This window comes from Netta rufina (assembly GCF_964035555.1).
Source record: "Netta rufina genome assembly, chromosome: 9".
Lineage (NCBI taxonomy): Eukaryota > Metazoa > Chordata > Aves > Anseriformes > Anatidae > Netta > Netta rufina.
The window spans coordinates 3,361,386-3,384,774 of NC_140132.1; the positions used below are offsets into that span (position 1 = coordinate 3,361,386).

Genomic DNA, 23,389 nt, shown 5'->3' on the forward strand with positions numbered 1-23,389 from the left:
GTTTTCAACAATTTTATTGATATGGACACAAAGGTACAATCATAAATGTTGAAATAATACATGTTTGATGCAGATGTGTGACTACTGTTGATTCTAGTACTTTTAGATACTTAACTCGTACCATAAGATTTAAACTTCCAGAAGAACTGAACACATTTCACAGTGCAGTCAAAGATAGCACAAGGGCAACATGTTTTAGTATATTTTAAACTTGCATATGTTCTTGAAGTGCTTTGTCACTTGAAACATTAGCCATCTGCCAGTAAGCTTCTCTTTGTAGGGAAGATTATGGCAAAGGTTGTAGTGAAGCAGCATTAGTGTAATGTGTGACCTCAGATCTCCTTGATCCTTTTTAATCCGGTTTCAGAGTTAGTGTAGAGATTTCCCCAGACTCATTGGTTGATCTCCTCCTGGTAATACTTAAAAGTCCTTGCAGATTCTTTTAAATCCATCTAGGGTTTTATGGTAAAAGTAAAGGCTTTTCTAATTTGCCAGCAAACTGTTGCTGGAATTAGATATTTGATTTTAGGGTTTCCATTCCCTTCAGTTTCTGATGGCTATGCAGCTACCATCTACAGGAGGGACCTCTACTACAGGATTCCCCAATATCTGTTTTTAGGTTGTCTCTTTTCCACATTACTGTGCAGGTAGTACTGATAAAGCCCGTGAAGCAATCTGAGCCATAGGACATCAGAGAGGGAAGAATGTCCTTACTGATCTTCTTTGCCAGAACACTGCCATATCTACATTTCTTTCCTGGTCTGTAGCTGAGGTTAGGAGTTATTTATAGTTAACTGTTAATGATTTCAATCTCTGTTTTTTTTTTTTTTTTTTTTTTTTTTTTTTTAAACTGTTCATTCCATATGTCTGGCATGAGTTATGAACATATGAGGGAAATGTGGCTTTTTCAGTTCCTAAAAGCCTCCTGCCAAAAGTGTCCAAGAATATGTTGATTTTGTCTAGAACTCACAGGGCAGTTGTTACCTTTCCATCTTTTCTGTAGCTACAATAATCTGTGGTTTGTTAATTCTCTGAATAGAACCCTGTAATACACTCTGTGTAGGTTACTAATTTTTTTATACCCATTTTCCCCTCTTTCTCACATAGTTCAATGAGTTTTTGTGGATCTATAAAATAGTGTGCCTCTCTCTGAGGGAGCCCTCAGGAGGTTTCAAATTAATTGCCAGTTTATTTTATTTTATTTTATTTTATTTTATTTTATTTTATTTTATTTTATTTTATTTTATTTTATTTTATTTTATTTTATTGTGTGTGCTGGAAACTTTAACATCTTTAGGTTAGTTATCTCAATTCTCACTAGCTCTTCAAGTCTTGGAGCTCAGTCAAGTTGACACACCATGCTCAGTTCACTAGATCTTTCTGGACCAGGTTTTTAACAAACCTAAATAAGAACAAACTAGAGTTTGAACCTGTTCACAATATTTTTGTTACGCTTTAAAATGCAAATTGATCTATTTCTTATATATATTTTTTTTCAGAAATGCAAACTTCTTGACTTGCTATCCATGATTACAGTGCTGGAAGTACAGTAGAAACTCATATGCTCTGAAACTAACGCATCTGTCAAATTTAACTTAAAACCATTTCCTCATGTATCTTGCTTGAAACGTGAAATGATACTGTTTAGAACAAAAAATATTTACACAGTAAGATAATGAGATGCTGTAAAGTTTATACTGAATATAGTATTTTGTCTCACTTTCAATATTCATCATATGCTTTATGCAATAGAGAGATTCAGTTCTTGTACATTTGTTTTTAATCCAACATTGAGGCTTTATAAATATAAAACCTATAGCTATATGGCCAAAAATCCTCTTCATTCCATCAGGGATAAGATTTTAAACATTGAGTGTTAATCCAAAGTGTCACCTGTCATTATTTGTCTTCATGCTCTGAGATGTTGGCACGCTGCTATAGAACAGAGCCAGCTCCTCCATCTTCATCGCTCCTGTCAACAGTAGGCAAATGCTGTGGGATTTCTGCTATCATTATTTCTTTTTATTTCATTTTCTATTTTTCTGATTAAATATTTTTGGTCTGTTAAAATAATTTTTCATGCGTTTGCTTATTTTCTTCTCTTGTTCTGAAGGGTGTCTGAGATGGGGCTGCAACCTCCTCAGTAGCTGTGGTCATGTGGCTTTGTGGCTTGTTCTCTTTTAGACTGGCACAACTGCCATAGTTTATGCTTTCCATTAGAGCAGATTTGTTCAGCAGGCTTGATGGGTCTTGAGTGGAGGCTGGCCTGATTTGCTCCTGATTTGGCATTCCGAGTGATTACAGTATTGAAACTTTAAGAGCTGTTCTACGATGTCAGATATGCCAGGGAATTTTGACCAGACGTGTTTGCTGAGCAAAAGTGATGATCTGTAGGAATGAGCCATACCATTTCCACGAGGAAATCGTTTAAAAAAAAAAATAAAAATTGAAAGGATGGTTTGCTCTTTTATTTGGACGGGTAATAGAATTTGAATATTCTTCTTGGACTTGCTTTACATACAATAATGTTACTATGTAACTGACGTATGCATATATGTGTGATACAAACTATAGTAAATAAAATAATATTTCATAATAATTATGAATTTTATGCAAGTATTATTCTTTTCTACATTTAAGACAAAACAGAACTCCTCCCTTGCAATGATATTCTTTTCTTTATGCTGAATTTTACATGGTGTTGCTTCAATAAATCATTGTCAGCTAATAAGAGGTATGTTCTTCAAAAAATGAATTCTTTTAAATTATTATAGATTAGTTAAACTCATGGGGTCCTTTAGAGTTGTTATTCTTAACCAACACATTAACAGTAATGAAAAAAGATCAATTTTGGCTTTTTTTTTTTTTTCTTCTTTTCCTTCCAGGCTAGTCTGTTAATAAGTTACTGATCCCTAGAAAATTTCTTCCACTTTTCTAGCCATATGTACTTAAAGTGGATAAGCCCTGTCAGAATCAACAAATACTTTTGGACTTCACTGTTTTAATCATGTGATAGTATGATGCTACCTGAAATATCTTGTATCATACAACGTTAACTGGTAAAATTAGAATTTAAAGTATATAGGGAGTCTGTATTTTTCTCATTGTCATAGAATAAAAAATGTAGATATGTCCATGTCTTAATTTTAACTTGGTTTAATTATTACAATTATATGTTTAACTATCAAAACTATTTATTTCTTTTAGGGTTTTTAGGAACCTCTTGTGAAGACAAAATAGACCCTTGTGCATCATCTCCCTGCCAGAACAATGGAACCTGTTATGCCGATAGACTTGTCTTCTCCTGCAGTTGTAGTCCTGGATTTACAGGACCTATGTGTGCTCAGCTGATTGACTTCTGTGCTCTGAATCCTTGTGCACATGGCATTTGTCGCAGTGTTGGAACCAGCTACAAATGCCTCTGTATCCCCGGTTTGTACCAAACAATTACATTACATGTTTTATAAATCTTCCAAGGTTTTATACATAGATTCCAATATATAGTTTATATATAGTTTAAATATATATAGTTTAAAATTAATTCCTCTTTTCTTTTCAGTATGTAAAACACGTTGAGCAGATGTTCTATCTGTTTAGAATGACAATAGGAATCTTTTGATTTAGAAAATCAAAAATTGCAGGGTAAGCACTGAAAATACCCACTGAGATCCATATGGGTTGGTGATATTTACAGCTGTGTTATAAAAGAGTATTGTGCAGGATAAACCTTTCTAAGGTGAGGTATCACTGTCATTGAAATTACAAAATTTGATAGAGAGAATGGAAAACATGACAGCAATGTTGGGGAAGGAATGGAAACAGACAAGGTAGTTCAACAAAGGAAGGAAAAAAATGGTTACCCTAAAGGGTTTAGTTCTGCCATGCTTGTATAAATTATCTCTCTTCAGAAGTTCCAGTGGTACTGCTCAGGTGAGTACAGCTGGTGGGCTTGGGTGGTACCTGCTTGATGACACAGCTTGTCTGCATGGTGTCTGGGTTGCGTTTTTCTTAGGTCTAGATATTTTTTTCTTTATTATACCAGTGTTGTAAAGTATTGAGCTTTTATGGCCCCTTTAAATATTTTAGCCCTGAAAACTAATAGGTAGAGTAATTGAATGAATTATACCATATGTGTAGAAAAAGATTATATTTTAGTGCACACCCACTACCACTTATGCATTTACAGGGTAAAAACCAATAATCTTTCTTTTGGTTTAAATAATTTTTGCACTATTGTTTAAAAGAAAAAAAAAAGTTCCTATGCAGCTATAAACTTGAAATCTGCAAAAGTTAAGTGGAAAATAAATCCCCAGTGCACAAGAATGAGTTAAGGAGTGAAGCTGGGTAGTTAGTAACTACATAAACGTGACACTGTGATGTGCGTATTGTTTTGGAAGCTCCTTTTGGAGAAATGCCTGCTCTCTGCTTTGACTTGTCTTCTGGGAAGCCAGTCGCAAGTCTCCATCTCCAGCTCTTTTCCTTGTCTCCTCAGTTAGCAAGTTGTGGAGCTACCCTACCAATCATAAAGCCTGAAGTAGATTGCTAATCTGAGTATTAGTATGTACAGCATCCCAATGCTTTCTTTTGGCTTGTACATAGAAAGAAGGTGGCTTCTTTCTCTTCCAGAGAAGTTTCTCTTTCTGCTCCCTGGAAGGAAGCCCACAATCTGTTCCTATAATGCGTTTCTTCTCACAGTAGTATAGTGAGTATTAAGACAAAAACAGGGTAAAAATAGGTGTTTCATTTGACTTTCAAGTATTGTTGGCATTTTGAGGAAGAAAGATCCAATGTCCCTTCTTGCTGCTTGTGTTTCTTATGCCTTCTTAGAGCAAGGTGAAATATAGGCAACTCTTCTATTTTCCTTGACAGGAGTGAGGTTTTATCTAAGATTCTGTAGCCCGTAAAACTGGTATCTCATCTGAAAAAAGATCTCTGAAGACACAAGTAAGAACTACCAGCTTATATTTTGGATTGTATATTTAGTGCACGCTTCAAAGTGTTAGTTTCAGTAACTGATATATATGATCATCAAGGAAGTTCCATATGTTGAGAAGAAAGTTTGAAACTGGTCAAGGATGAAAGCATTCACCGCTTTGTAGGAATAATGGATTGATTTTTGAAAATAAGTTATCACTCATTAAATCAATAGATGTGGAAAGAACAGGTTTCAGCATTATGAATACTTCAGCATAAGGAATCGTGCTGTGTAGCAAGATTCTTGCTGATGTATGCTATCCTGAGAGGGAGGCCAAAATATGGTTGTATAGTTTCACAGCTTTATTGCTGAGATTTTGTTCTTTCATTGTGTTTTGATTTTGGGAAGAAGACACTTCTGGTAATAGGTCAGACACTAACATTAATCATCGCTACTTAGACACAATGAAAGAACGATCAGAACCTTTTTTTTTTTTTTTTTTTTTTTTTTTGAGAAGTACTCACAAATGAACAGAAGTTAATGGAAATTACAGGTTTATAATCAAAATACATTCTACATTCTGCTTTATAAAAGGAGAAAGATATAAATGTGAAGTGCAGACTCTACCATAGCAGTATAGCAGTGTTATAATTTATTTCTTGTTCAGGAAATGAGAAATTATACCTATGGTATTATAAAAATCTCATGATATCATATAGGAACTTCTGTAAGCATTGAGACATATTACCTCATTTAAAACAAAACAAACATCACTACCCCCCCACAAAAATAAATAAACAAATAAATAAAAGCTTGCAGCTTTTCTGAAACTAGAGTGTAGGTAGATTTGTTTGTTTGTTTGTTTTGGTGGCATGATAGGTGAGGATATTTAGGTGACTTCAGAATACAGAAGTAGTATGACCTATCATTTGGTTTCTGTTATATACTTTAGGAAGTGAAGATGACAATTCTTTCATTTCAAATTTTCAGTCCTCCTTTTTGAAGTGTTTAAATGCTTTGCCATTGTATTGCATAACAGAGGAACCCCTAGAGAATATAACTGATTATTGAGATGAAAAGCAACATACTTAATCATATTTAAATAGAGCTAGCATACCTGTCTTATCGAGAGAACAAGCTAGAATTCATATAAGTTGATAATTAGTTCCATGTCTGAAAAAATGTCTTTTGATTGCAAGTGGTTGAATTTTCCAGGTGATATTTTCCTGAATTCTTTATTAGAACTAATAACGTGATAGTTTAATATTTACTCATTCACTGTTCTTTTCCTTGCCCAGTCCTCAGAAGGACTAAATAGCAGAGGGCGTGAACAGGAGAAAACGGGTTGTGATTCTAAGTAAATAAATATCTACACCTGTAGATATGATGTGGAGGGGAACACTTGACAGGTAGGAACATGAAAGTTGCTTGGTAGCATCAAGCTATTCCTTGCTTGGCTAGTGTGTATTTTGTTAACTTGTTCAGATTCTGAATAGAAAAGGGCTGTTTTTCTAGCTGTTGCATAGTGCAAGCAGTTAGGGCATGGTCAAGAAAAATCTCTACAGAGGATGGTGAAACTATTGAGATGAGGAGCTGCCTAACTCTGGAGGACATGGAAAGTGATGAAAATACATCTATATGGTTTGATTCTTCAGTGGTTTTTGATGTATGACTGAAACCAGAGTTAACTGGGGAAAAAAAAAAAAGACCTACAAAGAGTACAAAGAGCATTTTAAAAAAAATACCTGTGCTGTGTATGCTCTGGAAAGTTCTGAAAAGAATGGACAGGAGACAAATGCTTTGAATTATAGAAACTGAAAAACAAAGAAAGATATTTTACCCTTGGATAACTGATGCATTACGTCATCCGAAGCCTGAACTTCCCAGTTAGTGTCAAAATTTTCTCCTACGTTTCTAGCACAAAAAGGGATCCAACTTGGAACTGGAGTTTCAGGAGCTGTCCAGCACGAGGGCTCTCCTGAGGTGTCCCTGAAAGGCGATGCTAGGCATTTCTTGTTCTGGGAAAACCAGAGAAGGCTTAAGAATCTTCAGTATGTCTTCTACCTGTCTTCTACCTCTCATATATTATGGAAACTTATTTTTATTTAAATAATATTTGTGATCTTAAAAGTTAGCCAGGTAAGAAGCCGTAGAGGTTGTATCCAAGACCCTATATTACCCTTCTTAAAGTTGTACTTTTTTGCATTGCTCCACATGTGAAATTTTATTAGAAGTATTTAAAAAAATGATTTCTTTTTTAAAAACATTAAAACCATTATTTACGATTGACTGCTGCAATTTCAATTTTAAAATGATTATTTGTTTTAGAAGGACTTCCCTCTAAATAGGATTACCTGCTTCATATAGTGGTAAAACTAAAGGCCAAATTATGAAATTGTTCTTTTAACTTGTCAATAATTGAAAAATTTGGATGATTTATTTCTGAAGGTCATTAGAACAGCACTCAAGATGTAGGAAAATAGGAATAGTGAAAATTGTTTTCTTGTGCCTTTTAATGGTTATGAATCTTTATTTTTATTTTTATTTTTATTTTTTATATATAGATTATCAGCAGAATTTTAACAACCTACTTTCAGAGATTTTACCCATAGTTTAATGGCACAGCAGACAAATGGAAATTGAGTTCTTTATAGTTCAGTGTTTAGAAGTCACCATAACGCAAACTTTGCAAATGGTTTCCATAATTTTTTTAAAGACAGCCAAGAACAATTAAATTTTAGGATTTCAATGTTACAACTCCTAAAAAGCTAAAGTAGAGACTATAGAGCATGGCCCAACACCTTTTTGCTATCCTCATTAAAAAGCAGTGTGATAAAGTGCATGAATTAGGCCTCAGCTGTATTAAAAACCTGGATTCTATTTACAATTTTGCCTGCAGAGATTTTGATAGTCTCTGCTACATTACTTGTAAAGTGGGTGAATAAAATTTGCGTGCAGTTTGGCAGCATTATCAAGGTTTAATAATAAACATTCTGGACTAAACGGAGATGTTACAATATATTAGTAAGAAAGAAACGATCCCTTCTTCTTGAGCCTGGGGCTTTCTGACTTGCAGGCTCTCAGCATCAGTGTGCCAGCTCCAGGACTACAAACTTCTTTGTGAGGGTGTCTCTCACTTTCAAACATATCACTGAATTCATATATGTAATGTAGAAACATTAATGGTAGGACTATTAAATTACATTTTAGATCTCTCTTCTGTCTTGGTTGTACAGTATATCTGGAACCTGCTACTTAAATTAAAAAGGCAAAGCAAACAAACAAACAAAAAAAGGAAATAAAATAAATAAAACAAAACAAAACAACCCATAACTTTAGAAGTTGCCAATTTCACTTTTTGTGTGTGTGTTCAGTCCTAGGATGCCGTGTTCTTTTTATGAGGTATTTGGCAGGGGATGTAATTTCTTATTACAGAAGCAAAGCACTGCAGAGTTTTGCTTGTATCTGTGACCTGAATGCCATCCTTCCTTTATTCACAGTTTCTACCAGCAGGCATACAGTGTCAGCTGGATTTTCATCTGTGTTACTTCTGTCTCAGAAATTAAACAGGAGAGGAATTTTAAACAGTTCCAATCAGCACAAGGTCTGCAAGTCTCCTTGCTTAGTAGGCAATTTGGATTCTTTTTTTTTTTTTTTCTTTTTCTTTTTCTTTCTTTTTCTTTTTTTTTTTTTTTTTTTTTTTTTTTTGCCAGTTTACAGATTTAAAGAATGATAAATGATCATTATTGAACTTGCCTATCTGCACAATTTGCAGAACACACACAACCAGGCATTTGATACTGATTTTCTTTTTGTGTTGGCTCTCGTGAGCATGGTTATGGATAACCTACATCATCTAATAGCTTGTATAGAAAACCTAATTTGTATAAATTAACTTGGAAAGCTGTCTAATGCTTTTGAATGCTCCCGTTCCCAAATGTAGGGGGTAGGAAGCATAAGTCATCTCTAAATTGAATGTGTATCTTTTTCAAATGTCCTGCTGAGAGGGTTAGTTGGAACTTAAAAGCCTGTACAACAAATTCTAAAACTGTTTCTTATTTATGTGTAGTTTCTCAATTGTATGTGAATTCTTACATTTCACATTTACATTTATTTAGTCCTTGAATCCCAGAGCCGTTTCTTTCTCGTCTTAAGCCTTTCCACCTCTTTATTCTCTATTCATTTAATAAAGCTGCTTTTGCTAGTTTCAAATGCAAACATTTAATATATTCTTTTATTATTTTTTTCTGCCTCAAAGTGAAGACATCTATCTAGAAACTGAATAACTTACTATTGCAGCAAACTTTTGCATTTGGCTTTTTTTTAAAGACATAGGAGTAAGGAGTTTGAAACTGCAAAACACACATACAGACATAAACACTTCTCCCCTGCTTTGTAAGCATATATGATAGCAAAAAGAGAGAATTTGAAAATAAGAGGAGTGTCAGAAAAAAATCCCCAGGGTATGAAAAGTGGTGGCAATTTCAGATGTAGTGCCTTGGAGTATTTCGTCTGCACTTGGCTTTTTGCTCATGTGTCTAAATAGCTGGGCGTGGTAGCGTAGGTTTATCTTAGTGCATCTGCAGAGACAGGTGCAACACTTGCCTACAGCAATAGCAATTTTTCCTTTCTCTGTCTTTCCCCTTCCCATATTTTGGAGCTGGGGTGGGAAATGCACACTCTGGCAGAAGTGACTTCAGGTTAATTCTAGTTCCAGACTCTCTGTGAGCCCTTTATTGCCTCTGGTTCCTCATCTTGTTTCCACCTCTACTTTAAGACAGCCCTGAATGCAATCTGCCCATGGCAGGCTGGTAAGCATGCCTCCCTACATTCCTGCCATCTGGAGCAGCTTTTCTCTCTTTCTCACTTATTTAATTTCTATGTAAGCTCAGGTTTTAACCGATCACATTTATTTCTTGACCATATAATAAGCAACTCTGTTAGTGAGGGGCTATGTATGAACTGACGTTCCCTGTGAATTAGAGCACTCTATTGCATTTTATCCCATTAGGCCTTCCAAATAAAGGTGTTTTTTTTTATCTTGCTGTCTTGATTTGCTGAAGTGTTAAGTGTGAATAAGCACAGGGAATCACTGCTGAGGGGCTAGTGTCTGAGAAAGCGTCAAAAGCTTTCAACTTTGTTCTTTATTGATTTGTAAAGGGAGAGCAAGCATTTCTCTCTCCCTTTTGTTAACCTGTTAGTGCAGATATTCTCAAGGGGTTGGCAAGCACTGCTGTACTTTTTGCCCCATCAGCTGTTCTTCAGGGCTTTGATAAAACCCATGGCTTCTTCTCATCAGCCTGTTTGACACAGATTGTGTGCTCCCTTTCATGTTCTCTCCCTTTGCAATTTTTAACACAGACATGTGAAAAACTACCTTGGTGTACGTAGCTGTCTACAGCCCAAGCCTCTCCATTGCTTCACAGAGAAGGATTTGGGAATCCATAGGAGGGTGGCAGCCAAAAAAACAATAACAAAAGGACGGTCGTGTAGAGGGAGAAGGCATAATGTAGGGACACTTTCTTTTAATTAAATTTTAATTATTTTGTATTTTTTAGTTTCCTTGTCCCTTCCCCAACTCTCCGAAGAGCGCATATCAAGTCAACCGGCGAGTTCTGCTTGCGTGCATGAAGGCATAGTTACTGAAGGCATATTCGCTTTGTAGTGACTTGGAGAAAAAAAAAAAAAAGAGTTTAATAATTTTAGGTGCCCTTTTTGAAGCTGCAATGTCAAATGTGCTTGTTTTTTTTTGTTTGTTTGTTTTTGCTGCCCAGGACACAGAAGCTAGAGTAGTGTTGTTCATGTAGATATCATTTCTTTCTTTCTGAATATGTCCACAGAAATGTTACACCACAAAATAGGCAAAGAGCTCTGTTTGCCATTGCCTGTGAATACAAAAATATCAGAATTCACGTTACAACGAAGAAAGGTAACAACCCTGCTAGAACCTGTTATTCTGAAGTTATCTCTGAAAAATTCTCCCATTTCCATCTAATTCTTTGATAAAAGATACAAGCATTCTACTGTTGCCTTTTTGAAGACATATGTATGCATTCAGCATCATACATGGTTTATATAAGTACAATTTAAAAGCGTGGGGCTGGCGAGGGGGGACCATGCATGGGCAAGATGTGCCTTGTCAAGGAGACTGAAAGCACCTTTCCCTCCCTGTGTACCACGCCTTCCATGCCATGTTTCCCATGGGTTTTGGGGAGTGGGAAAGGATTTTCAAGGATTCTTGTCTCTGGGAAGGGTGAAAAGTGTGGGACATGTGGCAAGCACCGGCTCTTGACCTGCAGGCAGAGGAAGGAGGGTGGCACTTAGCTCATCAGTTCTGTGGTGCCTGGCTAGCAGCTTCCAACAAAGTGTTTCTGAAGTTTTTCTTAGTAAGCTACTCGTCCAGCTACGGACTATTGAAAGATAATTGTGTGCAAAACCATGGTATTGTGGATGTGTCTTGTGCAGTACTAATATCTGGTGTATCTTCAGGCAGCCTTACTTTTAATTATATGTAATGGGAGGAGAGGGAGTGAAACGGTGTCTGGAGGTGCCATTTGTCCTCTTTTCTGTGGTTCTGTGACAATTTGGGGAAAACTTTAGACTACGAGAGTGAATATAGGTTGCCCCTTACTAAGATGAGAATCTGCCCCTCTTTTTGGTTGCTTCTACTTGAAAGATATCCTCACTTCATATCTGCAAGCTTTTGCAACCTAGAGACTATCTGAGAAAGTAAAATTGCTCTGAAATACTACACGTTGTAATTCGTCCTTTTTGGCATCTTTATCCATGCCCTTAGCATCTGTGTTCATGGTATACTCATTCACCTGTTGCTTTTATAGTTAGCACATAAATCAAGATTTGAAAAAACATAAACTGTGTTCCAATGCACAGCATTGTATTATAGTTTACAAGCACATATTTATGGTATTGCATCATGCTAACAAGAGGTCAAGAGGGAAATATCGGCTATGATGAGTTAGGAAGATTAAATGTATAACTGCTTTAACCTAAATTAATCCATGGTAGGGGTTGGAAGAGTAGCTTTATGTAGTGTTAATGTATCATGACATATCTTTTCTGTATGCTTGTTCTTTGTGAAATAGTGTTTTTAATGTGAAAGCAAATCTGAAACTGCCTGTTTCAACTGCCTGTTGATGGATTAATTACCTACAAATGTAGATATCGTTTCTGGAGCTGGAAAGCCCCTACTTGGGAGAGAAAAAAAAAAAAAAAAAAAAGAGAGAGAGAGAGAGAAAAAAAAGTAGAAAGTAGAAGGCAGAAGAGAGGAAGCTTTTCATTAGTAGAAGTATAACCTGAGTTTATTGGAGGAATTAAATAAGCTAAGGTAACAAATTGTCTTCAAAATGACCAGGATTACGATTCTTCTTATTTAATCCTAAATAACCAATATAATCAAGAGATTATTATTACTGCATTGCAGTTGGTTTATTTCAATTTTTATACTGTACTAATTTATATTGTTGCTTAAGAATAGGTATTGATTTGATCTTATCTACTATATCTAGAAAGTTATTTCAACTACTGTTAAAACTGATGATCATATGATAAGCTGAATCATAAGAAAAGCATTATTTCAAGCAGATTAATTCCGTATTTCTTATTTCATGATAGAATTGACTTAGTAAGTGGCTATTAGCAGGTCTTGAACATCTCTTGTGCTCCTGTTTTCTTCAGACCACAATACCTGCCTACTACTTGTGAATACTGCAAAAATAATATATCTTAATGCTTCTAAATTGTTTTGACATAGTAGAGCATTAAAGTTGAAATACATAAACTATTATCATTCTAACTACAGTTATACAGTTATCACCTCATTGATGAAAAGCCTCTTTGATGCAAGGATTCAAGAAAACTCAAAGACATGTAGATAATAGATTATTCTATTTTGCAGAGTGCAGTTGTTTGCATTGTCTGTAGTGGCCTTGGCCAGCTGCCTTGGTGCTTACTGCCTTTCTGTGGTTCATCACATTGGTAGTGGCTGGGGCATCTCTCAGAAAATTGTGCTTCCTGTTTTTCTTTTTTTTTTTTTTTTTTTTGATAATTTTACCTGGGAAGTAGATGCCCTTAAAATCAATGTCTTAACATGCATCTGCCTGTACGGTATATTTCAATTAACACGTCTGCCTGCAATCTATGAAGACTTAGTTGTTAATTTTTACTGGGAAGTGTTTTGTTGATGGTTTTATTTCCTCTTCACATGATTTAGGTTACCACGGCCTTTACTGTGAAGAGGAATATAATGAATGCCTTTCTGCACCCTGCCAGAATGGGGCCACCTGCAGAGACCTCGTCAATAGCTATGAGTGTGCGTGTCTTGCTGAATATGAAGGTAAAATGGTTTTTGCCTCTTGTTCTTTGAATTGTTCTTTGTTTCTTATAATAGGTTCTTCTACAGACAGATATAAAATATCCTCCATTGAGCAAAAAGAAAACCCACATGTGAAATTAACAGAAACAAACTCTAACATAGATCGTGATCCCATAGTCTTTATTCAAGTGAGTCATTCAGATGCCACTGACCTGTTACAAATATATGTCCTTGTAATGTGGACAAATAGTTTGTCTGTTCTTCTTAGGTATTACTTCTCTTCCCCTTCCCCTTCTTCTTCTTTTTTTTTATTTATATATTTTTATATATTTTTAAGCTGTTTTTAAGACACTTTAGAAAGTGATACGTTTCTAAAAGACATCATAACGGTTAAATAAAATTTTTCATCAGCTATTCTTGGGAGACATGATAAGGAGGTCTTTCTAAAACATATTTTGTATTTTCCTAGTGAAGGGAAATAAAAACACAGTACTAAAATATCAGTATTTGAAACAGATCAACATAAAGGAGAAAAAAATAAAGTTTTTATTCTGGTTGTTCATTTAGAAGACTGTAAAGCCCAGAGACAGCAGTAGTTCTGTGATTTCTCCTGTTAACCACATGTAGTCCTGGATATATTTGAATGGAATCTGTCTTCAGTTCTTCATAAGTAATTTATCAAATACAGCAGAAAAGTGTGTGTTCAGATGTAGAATTTTTTTTATCTTCAGATAGATTTCAGTTTTAGACAGCGTAGTACATATCGGCTCTCTGCGATACATCCCTTTATGTAGGGATAAAATGCTACTATGTTTTGTGTATTCTGTTTTGAATCATGCTGTGAGAAATTTTTGAATTTATATATTATTGCTATTAAAAATAAATATATTTTACATTGGATGACTATGTTCTGTGGAACATTAACCCAGCATTTTTCTCATTAAGAGTACCAATATCTGTGTTGATAAGTAACACTCACTCACAGCTTCATTTCATGCTGGTGATTGCACTGTTCTTGGACAATAGAGAATTCATCATTTTAGAGGCTTAGTGAGGAAATGACCCTCAGCTTTTCATGACAGTTTAAAGAGCACTTAACCATAATGTTATGACTTCATGTTCTGTTTTCAGCCATCGTGTACACACAAGTGAGAGCACTATGTGTTCAGCACATTGTGCTTCAAATGAAAGCAGGGGACCTGGTCCTCTGAACAGTTTTTCCTGATAACTGAGCTTCCTTCATTCCATACCTAAGGTATTCAGTGACACTAATGAATGGAGCAGAGGTAACCAGCTCAAGATATTATGTGGGCTTCAATTTTACTAACACCTGCCCCTGTCTGCAGTCCCCAATCCTGCCTCCACACCCCCTGCCTTCCCCTGCGTGGGCGCCAGGCTGTTAGCACTGCTCTGGACTGCAGCTTGGGCCAGCATGCACGGGTGGGCTTCTGGCTATGCTGGCTTCTGCTGCTGTGCTGCAGGACTAGTGGCAAGAAGCTGATTAACTAAACTGAGCTGTTTACTTATAAGTATACATTTGAATAAATTAATGTCTCCTCTTATTGACTTAGCTGTACTCCTCAGAGTCCTGCAAAAGTCACTCAGAGGTATCAGAATGCCTATTAAAGGAATTCTTACATCACATTACTACTGAAGATGATTATTGTTTAAATAATATATTGAGGAATAATATCATACATATAACATACAATATAAAAACAAATTTAATAAATAATGAAAAATATATTATATGATATGTATCATATTGAGGAATGTTACATAGCTGATCAGATTATGCTTTATTGTACCATTGGTTTTTCATAGAAACTCCAGCAGTTCTTGGTAGCAGAAACTTCCCTACCTCCCTTGGTGGGTCAGAAGGGAAGCACATGCGTTAAAAGTTTAGCCAGCATAAAATACAGGGCTTTGGTTTTATGGTAGGCTTGACAGCTGGACATTGTTGTGCTCATCCAGATGAAGTTATCACCTGTTCTGACTTCAGACTGTCAGCGTGGGTAAAGTTAACAGCAGTTACTAATTTTTCCCATTCAGGAAGGCACTGTGAATTATACAAAGACCCTTGCATTAACATCAACTGTCAGAATGGTGGCACTTGTGACAGCGAAGGACTGAATGTTACGTGTATTTGTGCACCTGGATATGCAGGCAAGTTAATTTGTGTAGTACACAGAATGTCAGTGTTTGCAGTGTCCAAGACAAATACCATGTAAAACAACATCTCTTCAAGAAAACAAATTAATTTGGACATCGGTGAATTGTAATCAGTCTGGTGAGAATGAAAAGTTATTGATATTACTTGCAACTGCTTTGATATTTAATAATTTTGCAAAAAAAAAAAAAAAAAACTGTGGCTAAAGAGAATTTACTAGACTAAGAGCTGTTTAATATGCTTTCTGGCGTTTCTGCTTGAGACTAGATTACATTTTAAAAATAACATTTTGAAGAATTTCAGGTAAGTTACTGTACTAATTGGACACTGTTGAAACTGGAGGATGTTTTAACCTTGACCTATTAGTTATTGTGAGCTGAAGAAACAGCTCATTCTGTTACCTGAATATGCAATTGCTAAAAGCCCTAAAGTGCTTGTTACGAATCAATTTGTGCTTTCAGAGTAATGGTAAGCAGCCCATTTAATCCTTTGGCCTTGTATTTAAATTGACATGATTGGTGTAATCCAAATATCTGCTGTCAAAATAATTTGCAACCTGATGTTCTGTTAGTCATATAAAGTAATAGACGAGTCATGGGAATAGATGAACCTGTTCATAGCCTTTTTGTAGATCAAATGGTGCTCTTTGTTCTGTGATTGTTAAAGGCCATTAAAAAACAAACAAACAAAAAAAAAACAGAAAAATTTAGCTTTCTCTCGCACAATGGCTGTTTCTTAGAGGCACTGATTACTTATAATTACTCTAGCACTTCAGGATATATATAGCAAATTGTTATATCATATTTGCTTTGGAAGGAACTCGTATTTAAAGAAAGGGGAGATGGATAATCTAAGTGAGGTCAGTCGAGTCACTTAGCCCTCAGGCTTTGTTTTCACCTGTTTGAATGAGGATTTTTCCTTTTTAGGGGCTCTGTGAGACTGACTTCTTGAAACATTATGGAATACTTCTGATGTTCTGAGACTAAAGATGCTATTGAGCTATAAGGTGTTATGCAGTTAAAGAAAAATCAAATGACATTGATGACATACCTGATATACAGATTATATACTTGCTATATAGATTTTTTTTCTTTTTCTCCATTATATAAGGTGAAGAATGTGAAATTGATATTAATGACTGTGACAGCAACCCCTGTCATCATGCTGGAACTTGCATAGATCAGCCCAGTGGTTACACCTGCCATTGTCCACATGGATGGGTTGGTGCAAACTGCGAAATACGTAAGTTTTGTAAAAACTTTATAGAACTTTTTAAAATTATATATGTAGTAAAGTTCATAAAAACTTTACAAAAGTTTTATGCATATATAGCTATGTAGTTAGTTGTCCTAAAAACTTCTAAAAGCGATACAGATGTTACAGAAATTTACACTTGTCTCTAAATATCTGTCTGCTGCACTCTAAATCATCTGTAAATCATCAAAATTCTGTTAAATGTGTTTTAGAGGAAAATGCTGAACCAGATTTGGATGATAGGGATGAAGCATAAGGTTGATTTGGATGAAGGTGAGACTGTAACTGTTCAAAAGTGTCTATGGAAGATAGAAAATTCTGTTTCTGGGCACCCTGCTTGGTTGAGGTGCTGGACCAGATTGTCAAAGATGCTGTTTCACAGTTGGGCACTAAGCAGTTTGCCTTTTAATTGCATGTATGCCTCAGAGCTTGTTTTCATACTTGCCTTGTGTAAAGGATACTTCCACAGAGCCATAAGCAAGGTGCTAACAGACTGGTACCAACTTCTGAGCACCTGCAGTTCCAGCAGTGTTTCTGCAAAACTGTTTTGAACTTGCTTACCTAAGGAAACAAATCCTGTGTAATTCTGCTGACTGGTGTATGCATGCTGTCACTGTCTTTTTCAGGACTAATTTTTCTAACCCTAGGCCAATTTCCACTAGGTTTGTTAGAAAGGTAAAGGTCTCCAGAACAAAGTATTTTCTAATATTTAGTAAGACTTACAGAGGTTCCGGGGTTGGGTCTAGTAACAGCTCCAGTGTAATCCTTCTTAGCATGGAAAAAGCTTTAGTGTAAATTCACACTAAAGCCTAATTGTGGAAGATTTAAAACAGAAATTAGACTTCATTATTTCTCCTGCTATGAGAGCTGCTTTGGATTTCGCTGATGGCTTGTTCTTGGGCTTCAGATGTCTTCTTTATTAGAGAGTTTCGCCATGTATTTAACTGCTTCAATGCTCAGATACTGTGCTCATGGATCCCCTCGAGATATTGCACAGATATACACATTTCTGTGAGGGGTTTTACACCTGTTAGCACAGCTAATGTTGCAGTGATATGCCACATATTAAAAAAAAATAAACAGAAGTGACTCAGGACTCAGAAAACTCCTATTGTACACTCCTGAGAAAATGCCTACCTAAAGGATGGAATAAAAATGTTTTCCTTATCTCACTTCCACAAGGAGGATATGAAACTTCTCTCTTTACTTACACATTACTTAAACATATCAACTGTTTTTTAAGTTTATTTCTATTCTACTCTGTTGCCCTACAGTCACTAAGTTTGGCTCTTTGCACCACATATACCTGGTGTAAACACCTGAGAAGATGGGTGAAGCAGAAGGTTTTCTATTGCCTAGCTGCTCAACTATTCCTGCTTGCCCCTGTAAGGGATGCATGCCCCTAAGCACTGTGTAAGGCAGGTGAGGTTCAGGCTTACATCTGCGAGTAGTCAACACCAATTCCTTTCTGACCCCATTAGTAAGTTGGCTGGAGGGAGAGTGGATAAAACTATGCTTGAAATTTCATTCTCTTGAGGGAGGAGATGTCTCTGCTTAGTGCATATTTCTCTACATGTAGCATCTGCTTATACTTGAACCGCAGTGGCCTTGTCTGCTGCTCAGGAACCTGGTGTTTCTGCTCATTACACACGCATAAACTATGTAAGTTTAAATGATAGGAAGGAGCAATAGCACATAGTTGTTGCTGTTTTAAGCCTTTCACTACTGATTTTTCTTTTATCCTGTGATTGCAGTAGTAGGAGGCAGAGAATTATCTAAGTTAACTGGCATTGATAATACTGCAAGTCTGATTCTCAACCAGAAATACTGGACCTTTTGTTTTTTCCATCTCAATATTTGGAGAAAAAAATCATGTAGTTATTTTCATGGCAATTGCTCTCAATTAGAGAGGTTAAAGTTATTATTATTATTTTTTTTCTCCAAACAAATCAGGACAGCTACTAGAGTGTGCATATGTAATAATAATAACATAGCAGATATTAAAAATCCAATCTAAAATTTCTGGTTTGGATTAGCCTTAAAGGAGTGAAAATGGGAAAAAAAAATCTTTGCATAATCATGCAGAGATATATTTTGAAGGACAATTACATTTAAAATTTACCAAAAGTTTCTTCAATAAGCATAACATCAGCAAAGGTCACACATTCCCTTGCTATTAGTTACTTTGAAACAGCATCAAGGTAAAGTGCTGTGTTATTAGGGGGCCCTGCGATGCTTCACAACAGTCAGATCTAAGTATGGACATGCAGCCTCTCTAATCAATGCAGTGGCTTATACCCAAAGCTGTGGAAGCTTTCCTAAACCGTCTGGATTTTAACAGGTACATAAAGGATTATGCAAATAGACAGGGACTGAGTTTTGAAGAAATCACTTTGCAGAAGGATTTGAAAGCATTTTGATCTGCAGATTTTTCTAGAGAACTGTCTATTCCCAGGAAGTTCTTTGTGTTGGCTCTCTCCTGCACTGGGTTATCCAGCTATTCCGAACCCAATCCTGATCATGTCCAGAAACAGAAAGGCCTTTTCTAATTTCCCTTTTCTAACCTGGTGCAGTACATCTGGACTTGCTGGAGTTCAGTCAATGGTGCATTGGATTCCTGTCCACCTCTAAAGATTGAATCTTTTGGTATTTCTGCTTCTGTTAGTCTCTCCATAGCCCCTTGAAATATTTATCATATCGCTTCAGCATTTTGTGCGTAATGGTTAATATTGTATTGGAAATTAAATTTAAACCCTGTGCACTGGCTTCCTCACTGGATCATCCCTCTGAATGCTGGAAAAAGACAGGATAAAGCCAGGCTTCAGGCTGCTCAAAAGGGGAACAGTCAGGACTGTAGGAGTCATTTGACTGGGTGGACCACGTTTTATCTTAGGTGATATTCTGTTAGTAGCCATAAAGCATGAAAGACAGTGATGTACTGATGTACTTTTTTTTTTTTTTCCTGGAAAAACTCTGTAATTGCTGTTAGTAGTTCCCAATTTTTTTCCACTAGCTGTCTGTTTTATGGGCTTGAAGTGACTACCCTAGCAAGATTTCAGGGTTATCTTTTTGTCAAACTGCACTCTTCAATTTTCAAGTGCTGTATATACAAAAAAACAGCCAAGTGAAGCGTAATGTGCCTAGGTGAACTGTGATATTTATTATATCATCTTATTGTTCTTACCAGTGTTAGCAGTACTGATCAATTATGATTAATTTGATCTTAAGTATAAAGAGTAGATTTTTCTTTTCAAGATGAACTGTATTTGCCTAAAAAGTTAATGGAGCATTCAGTGTAAAAATGCTACAAAACATCTCTCATGAATCCCCTAATGCCTGCTTGTTACTTGTTAATATCATAACCTTTGCCACTTCTTAATTATTAATGTGGTTACCAAGGTAAGCCAAGCCATGTGGTTACTTGAGTACTAATATTAAAAAGTATTTGTAGTGCAGACTGTATGGTGCTCATTGAAATCTAATTCTTAATTAATTTTATTAATATTACTGTGACAACTGAGTATACAGTAATTTTCAGCTGTCATGTGTTCTTTCTAATCTTTGGAGTATGAGCTGTTAATCTTTGTATTTTTATCTGCTGGAGAAGCAAGGAGGAAATATCTCTCATACTTATCATCCAGAGATGGAAGACACAGAGTCTAAATCAGAACCGTCTTCCCATATATCTGCTCACATTAGATCTGATTTGGCTTAGTCTGACAACCTGACAGAAACCACCATGTGTGACGAATGTGCTGCAGAACAAAAATAGAAACCCATCCAAAACTGCAAGGAGCACAGCTGCATTCACTCCTCAGAGCCTGACTGAGCAAATCGCAGTAACAGCACTTCAGAAACATTAAATCCCCAAATGATTCAAGCTGATCAAAACTTCACTGATCTCTGAGGAAGATAACACAAACAAGGGGTCCTGTAAACTCAGCTCATGTTTGTGAACAAAAAGTCTAAGCCATTCCAAGTGCAGGGGTGCATCAGGACAGCCCTTTACTATTGGAAACAAAAAGCAGCTATTTGTTCAAACTGCCCAGATGAATCCCACATGTCAAACTTTCCGGCTTTCTCCCTACCTTACTCTGAGAATTTTTTTTTTTCTAGTCTGACATTGATAGATGATAGTTTGAATATCAAGAACATTTGTAAAAAAAAAAAAAAAAAAAAAAAAAAAAAAAAGAGGTTGGGAATATTTAAATGCAAGAAGCCTCTTCTAGATTAGCATTACTTTAAGGTCTGCTTTGAGACACTTTGAGACCTCTCAGGGAAATTATGCTCTAGAGGACTCTAGTGCTCTCAGTATAATGAAATGCCCTTTTTGTCCTTGAAATGATGTTCTCTAGAGATGATTCTCTAAGGCATATCTGCCTTCTGGAGCTTTCCAGAGCACTATACACCTTACAAGATGAATGAAAGAGGCACAGTTTTTCTTGAGCACAACAGTTTTATGTGAAAGGACCCAAACATGTTCATGTCCCAATGTGTTCCAAAACCAAAATCTTCCAAGTCTTACCACACATCATTCAAAGAGTGAATCCCAAACATAAGGTCTTTGGCAGAATGAAGTTGGAAGATGTTAGTGCAAAATGTAATAGGTTTCTTGAGCAAAGCATCATGCCTACATGTAGGAGGGAACTCCTAGACCTGTATTGTCATATTTCTGGCTTCTGGTGATATTGTATTATTACATACTTCTGGCTTCAAAAGCCTGCACAAAAATATGGAAAGTGAATATAATAAAATAATTCTATTCAGCAGGAAGGATATAAAATACTACTGAATACTATAAAATACTATTTAATACTACAAAATACTATTTAATACTACAAAATACTAATTATACCTTTTATTTCTCATTGGCAGATCTGCAGTGGAAGTCTGGGCATATGGCAGAGAGTCTAACAAACATGCCTCGTCACTCCCTCTACATCATAATTGGGGCTCTTTGTGTAGCATTTGTCCTGATGCTGATCATTCTGATTGTGGGAATATGTCGCATCAGCCGCATTGAATACCAAGGCTCTTCCAGGCCAGCCTATGAAGAATTTTACAATTGCAGAAGCATCGACAGTGAATTCAGTAATGCAATTGCTTCTATCCGACATGCCAGGTTTGTTCTGGGGATGGTAACTTTAACAAAAATCTGTTATGAAACGTAATTTCAGTCCATGTGTATTGCAGTTAACCACTGCTGGCAGAGAATGGGCTGCTTTGTTGTGAAAAGACAGGATCACCGGCATTGATCCTTGTTCTTTTTGATCCCTATTCTGTTCTCAGCTCAAGTATGATAATCCAGCACAACTCCTTGAAGACAGTGGGAGTTATTCTGATCTTATTTGGTGTGACTGGTGAAGAGAGACAGATGCAGTTCCTAGCCTGTAAGATTTTTGGGGGATGTAAACACACTCTAACAGATGCATACAAATAATTTGATTAGACAGCAAAGCCACTTGTTGATTTTATGACTAATTTACCAGGCTATTCAGTGAGACTCTTTTCAAATCACTGATTTTTTGTGCCCCTGTTTGCCTCCAGATGAGGATCTTTCTTACTTGCTTTTCTAGAGATTGTAATCTCTTGACATTTAATTTTAATAGAGCACTGGCAAGCCAGGGCATTGGGTGTCAGAATAATACAAAAGTAGGGCTGGAATGGATTCAACAACTGCAGTGCAAGCTATTGTACTGATGTAACATGAATTATATCTAGCTCCATTCCTCCCTTTCCCTCTAAACAAAGCAGAACTACTTTTTTAACTCACAGACTAAGCTAACCCATTCTTTCAGTATCTTCTTCTGGATCGTGTCAGCTTCTTTACTGGTTCTGTCACATGTTCTGGATTGTCTTTTCTTTTCTGAAATATGGTCCCCAAAACTGGAAATAGTTCTCCAGCTGAAGCTTTACCTGTGCCAAACAAACTAAGCAATCACCTCCTGTATCTTATGTCATTACTGTTCATACATTTGAAAATTAAACTTTTTTTTTTTTTTTTTTAATTAGTATTACACTAGGGATGTTTTAATTTTGTGACCTGTTAGACCCCTTCCTCACCTGCAAGATCCTTTCTGCCTTGTTGCTTCCTAGCCAGTGCTATTTTTTCAGTATTTGACATCTCTCTTAATAGCTTTCAAATTTCTTTTTTCTTTTTCCCATTTCTTCAATTTGTCAAGATCACTTTGAATTCCAACAAAAGCATTCATATGTGTTACCATTCAAATGCTTTTAAAAGAATGGAGGGAGACATGTTCCTGTGCAGTGACATGGAGAAATGTGTGCACGTTGGTTGGTGATTGCTGGTAATTCATTTTCTGAATGCTCTATTTCTGTTTCAGTGCAAATTAAGAAGGTTAATTTGTACCAGCACTGAAGTTTTCTAAGTTATCTGAAATACATGTAGATGAGGAATTCCCACAGGTTCAATTAATCACATCGCACCTTTGGGCAGTAGCTCTTTAAACTGGTCCAACTAGGTTTACACTAAAACATTTGTTCATTGTCAACACGTCAGCCAGTAAATGTTTTAAAAGGACAGTTCTGTATAGTTTATTTAACATAACAATCTAAATAATATGAGTGTTCTTTCAACTCTTCCCTTGACATCTCCTTTGCCACTAAACCTTACACCTCTTCTACTCAGCATCTCCACACCATACACATCCTGAGAAGTGGTTTTTCTTTCAGTGGTGTATTGGAAGAGGAGGAAGTT

General features: G+C 36.1%; 1 protein-coding gene across 1 annotated transcript in view; it reads left to right on the forward strand.

Annotated features, from left to right (window-relative positions):
* The window catches only part of DNER (delta/notch like EGF repeat containing), a gene marked incomplete at both ends in the record, with an annotated part of 118,909 nt that overhangs the window by 89,929 nt on the left and 5,591 nt on the right, over positions 1–23,389 (forward strand). The window contains 5 exons of the mRNA XM_084291907.1: positions 3,208–3,432; positions 13,146–13,268; positions 15,300–15,425; positions 16,528–16,659; positions 21,547–21,793. Coding sequence (XP_084148033.1) covers positions 3,208–3,432; positions 13,146–13,268; positions 15,300–15,425; positions 16,528–16,659; positions 21,547–21,793 — 853 coding nt within the window. The remainder of the gene's footprint in view (positions 1–3,207; positions 3,433–13,145; positions 13,269–15,299; positions 15,426–16,527; positions 16,660–21,546; positions 21,794–23,389) is intronic.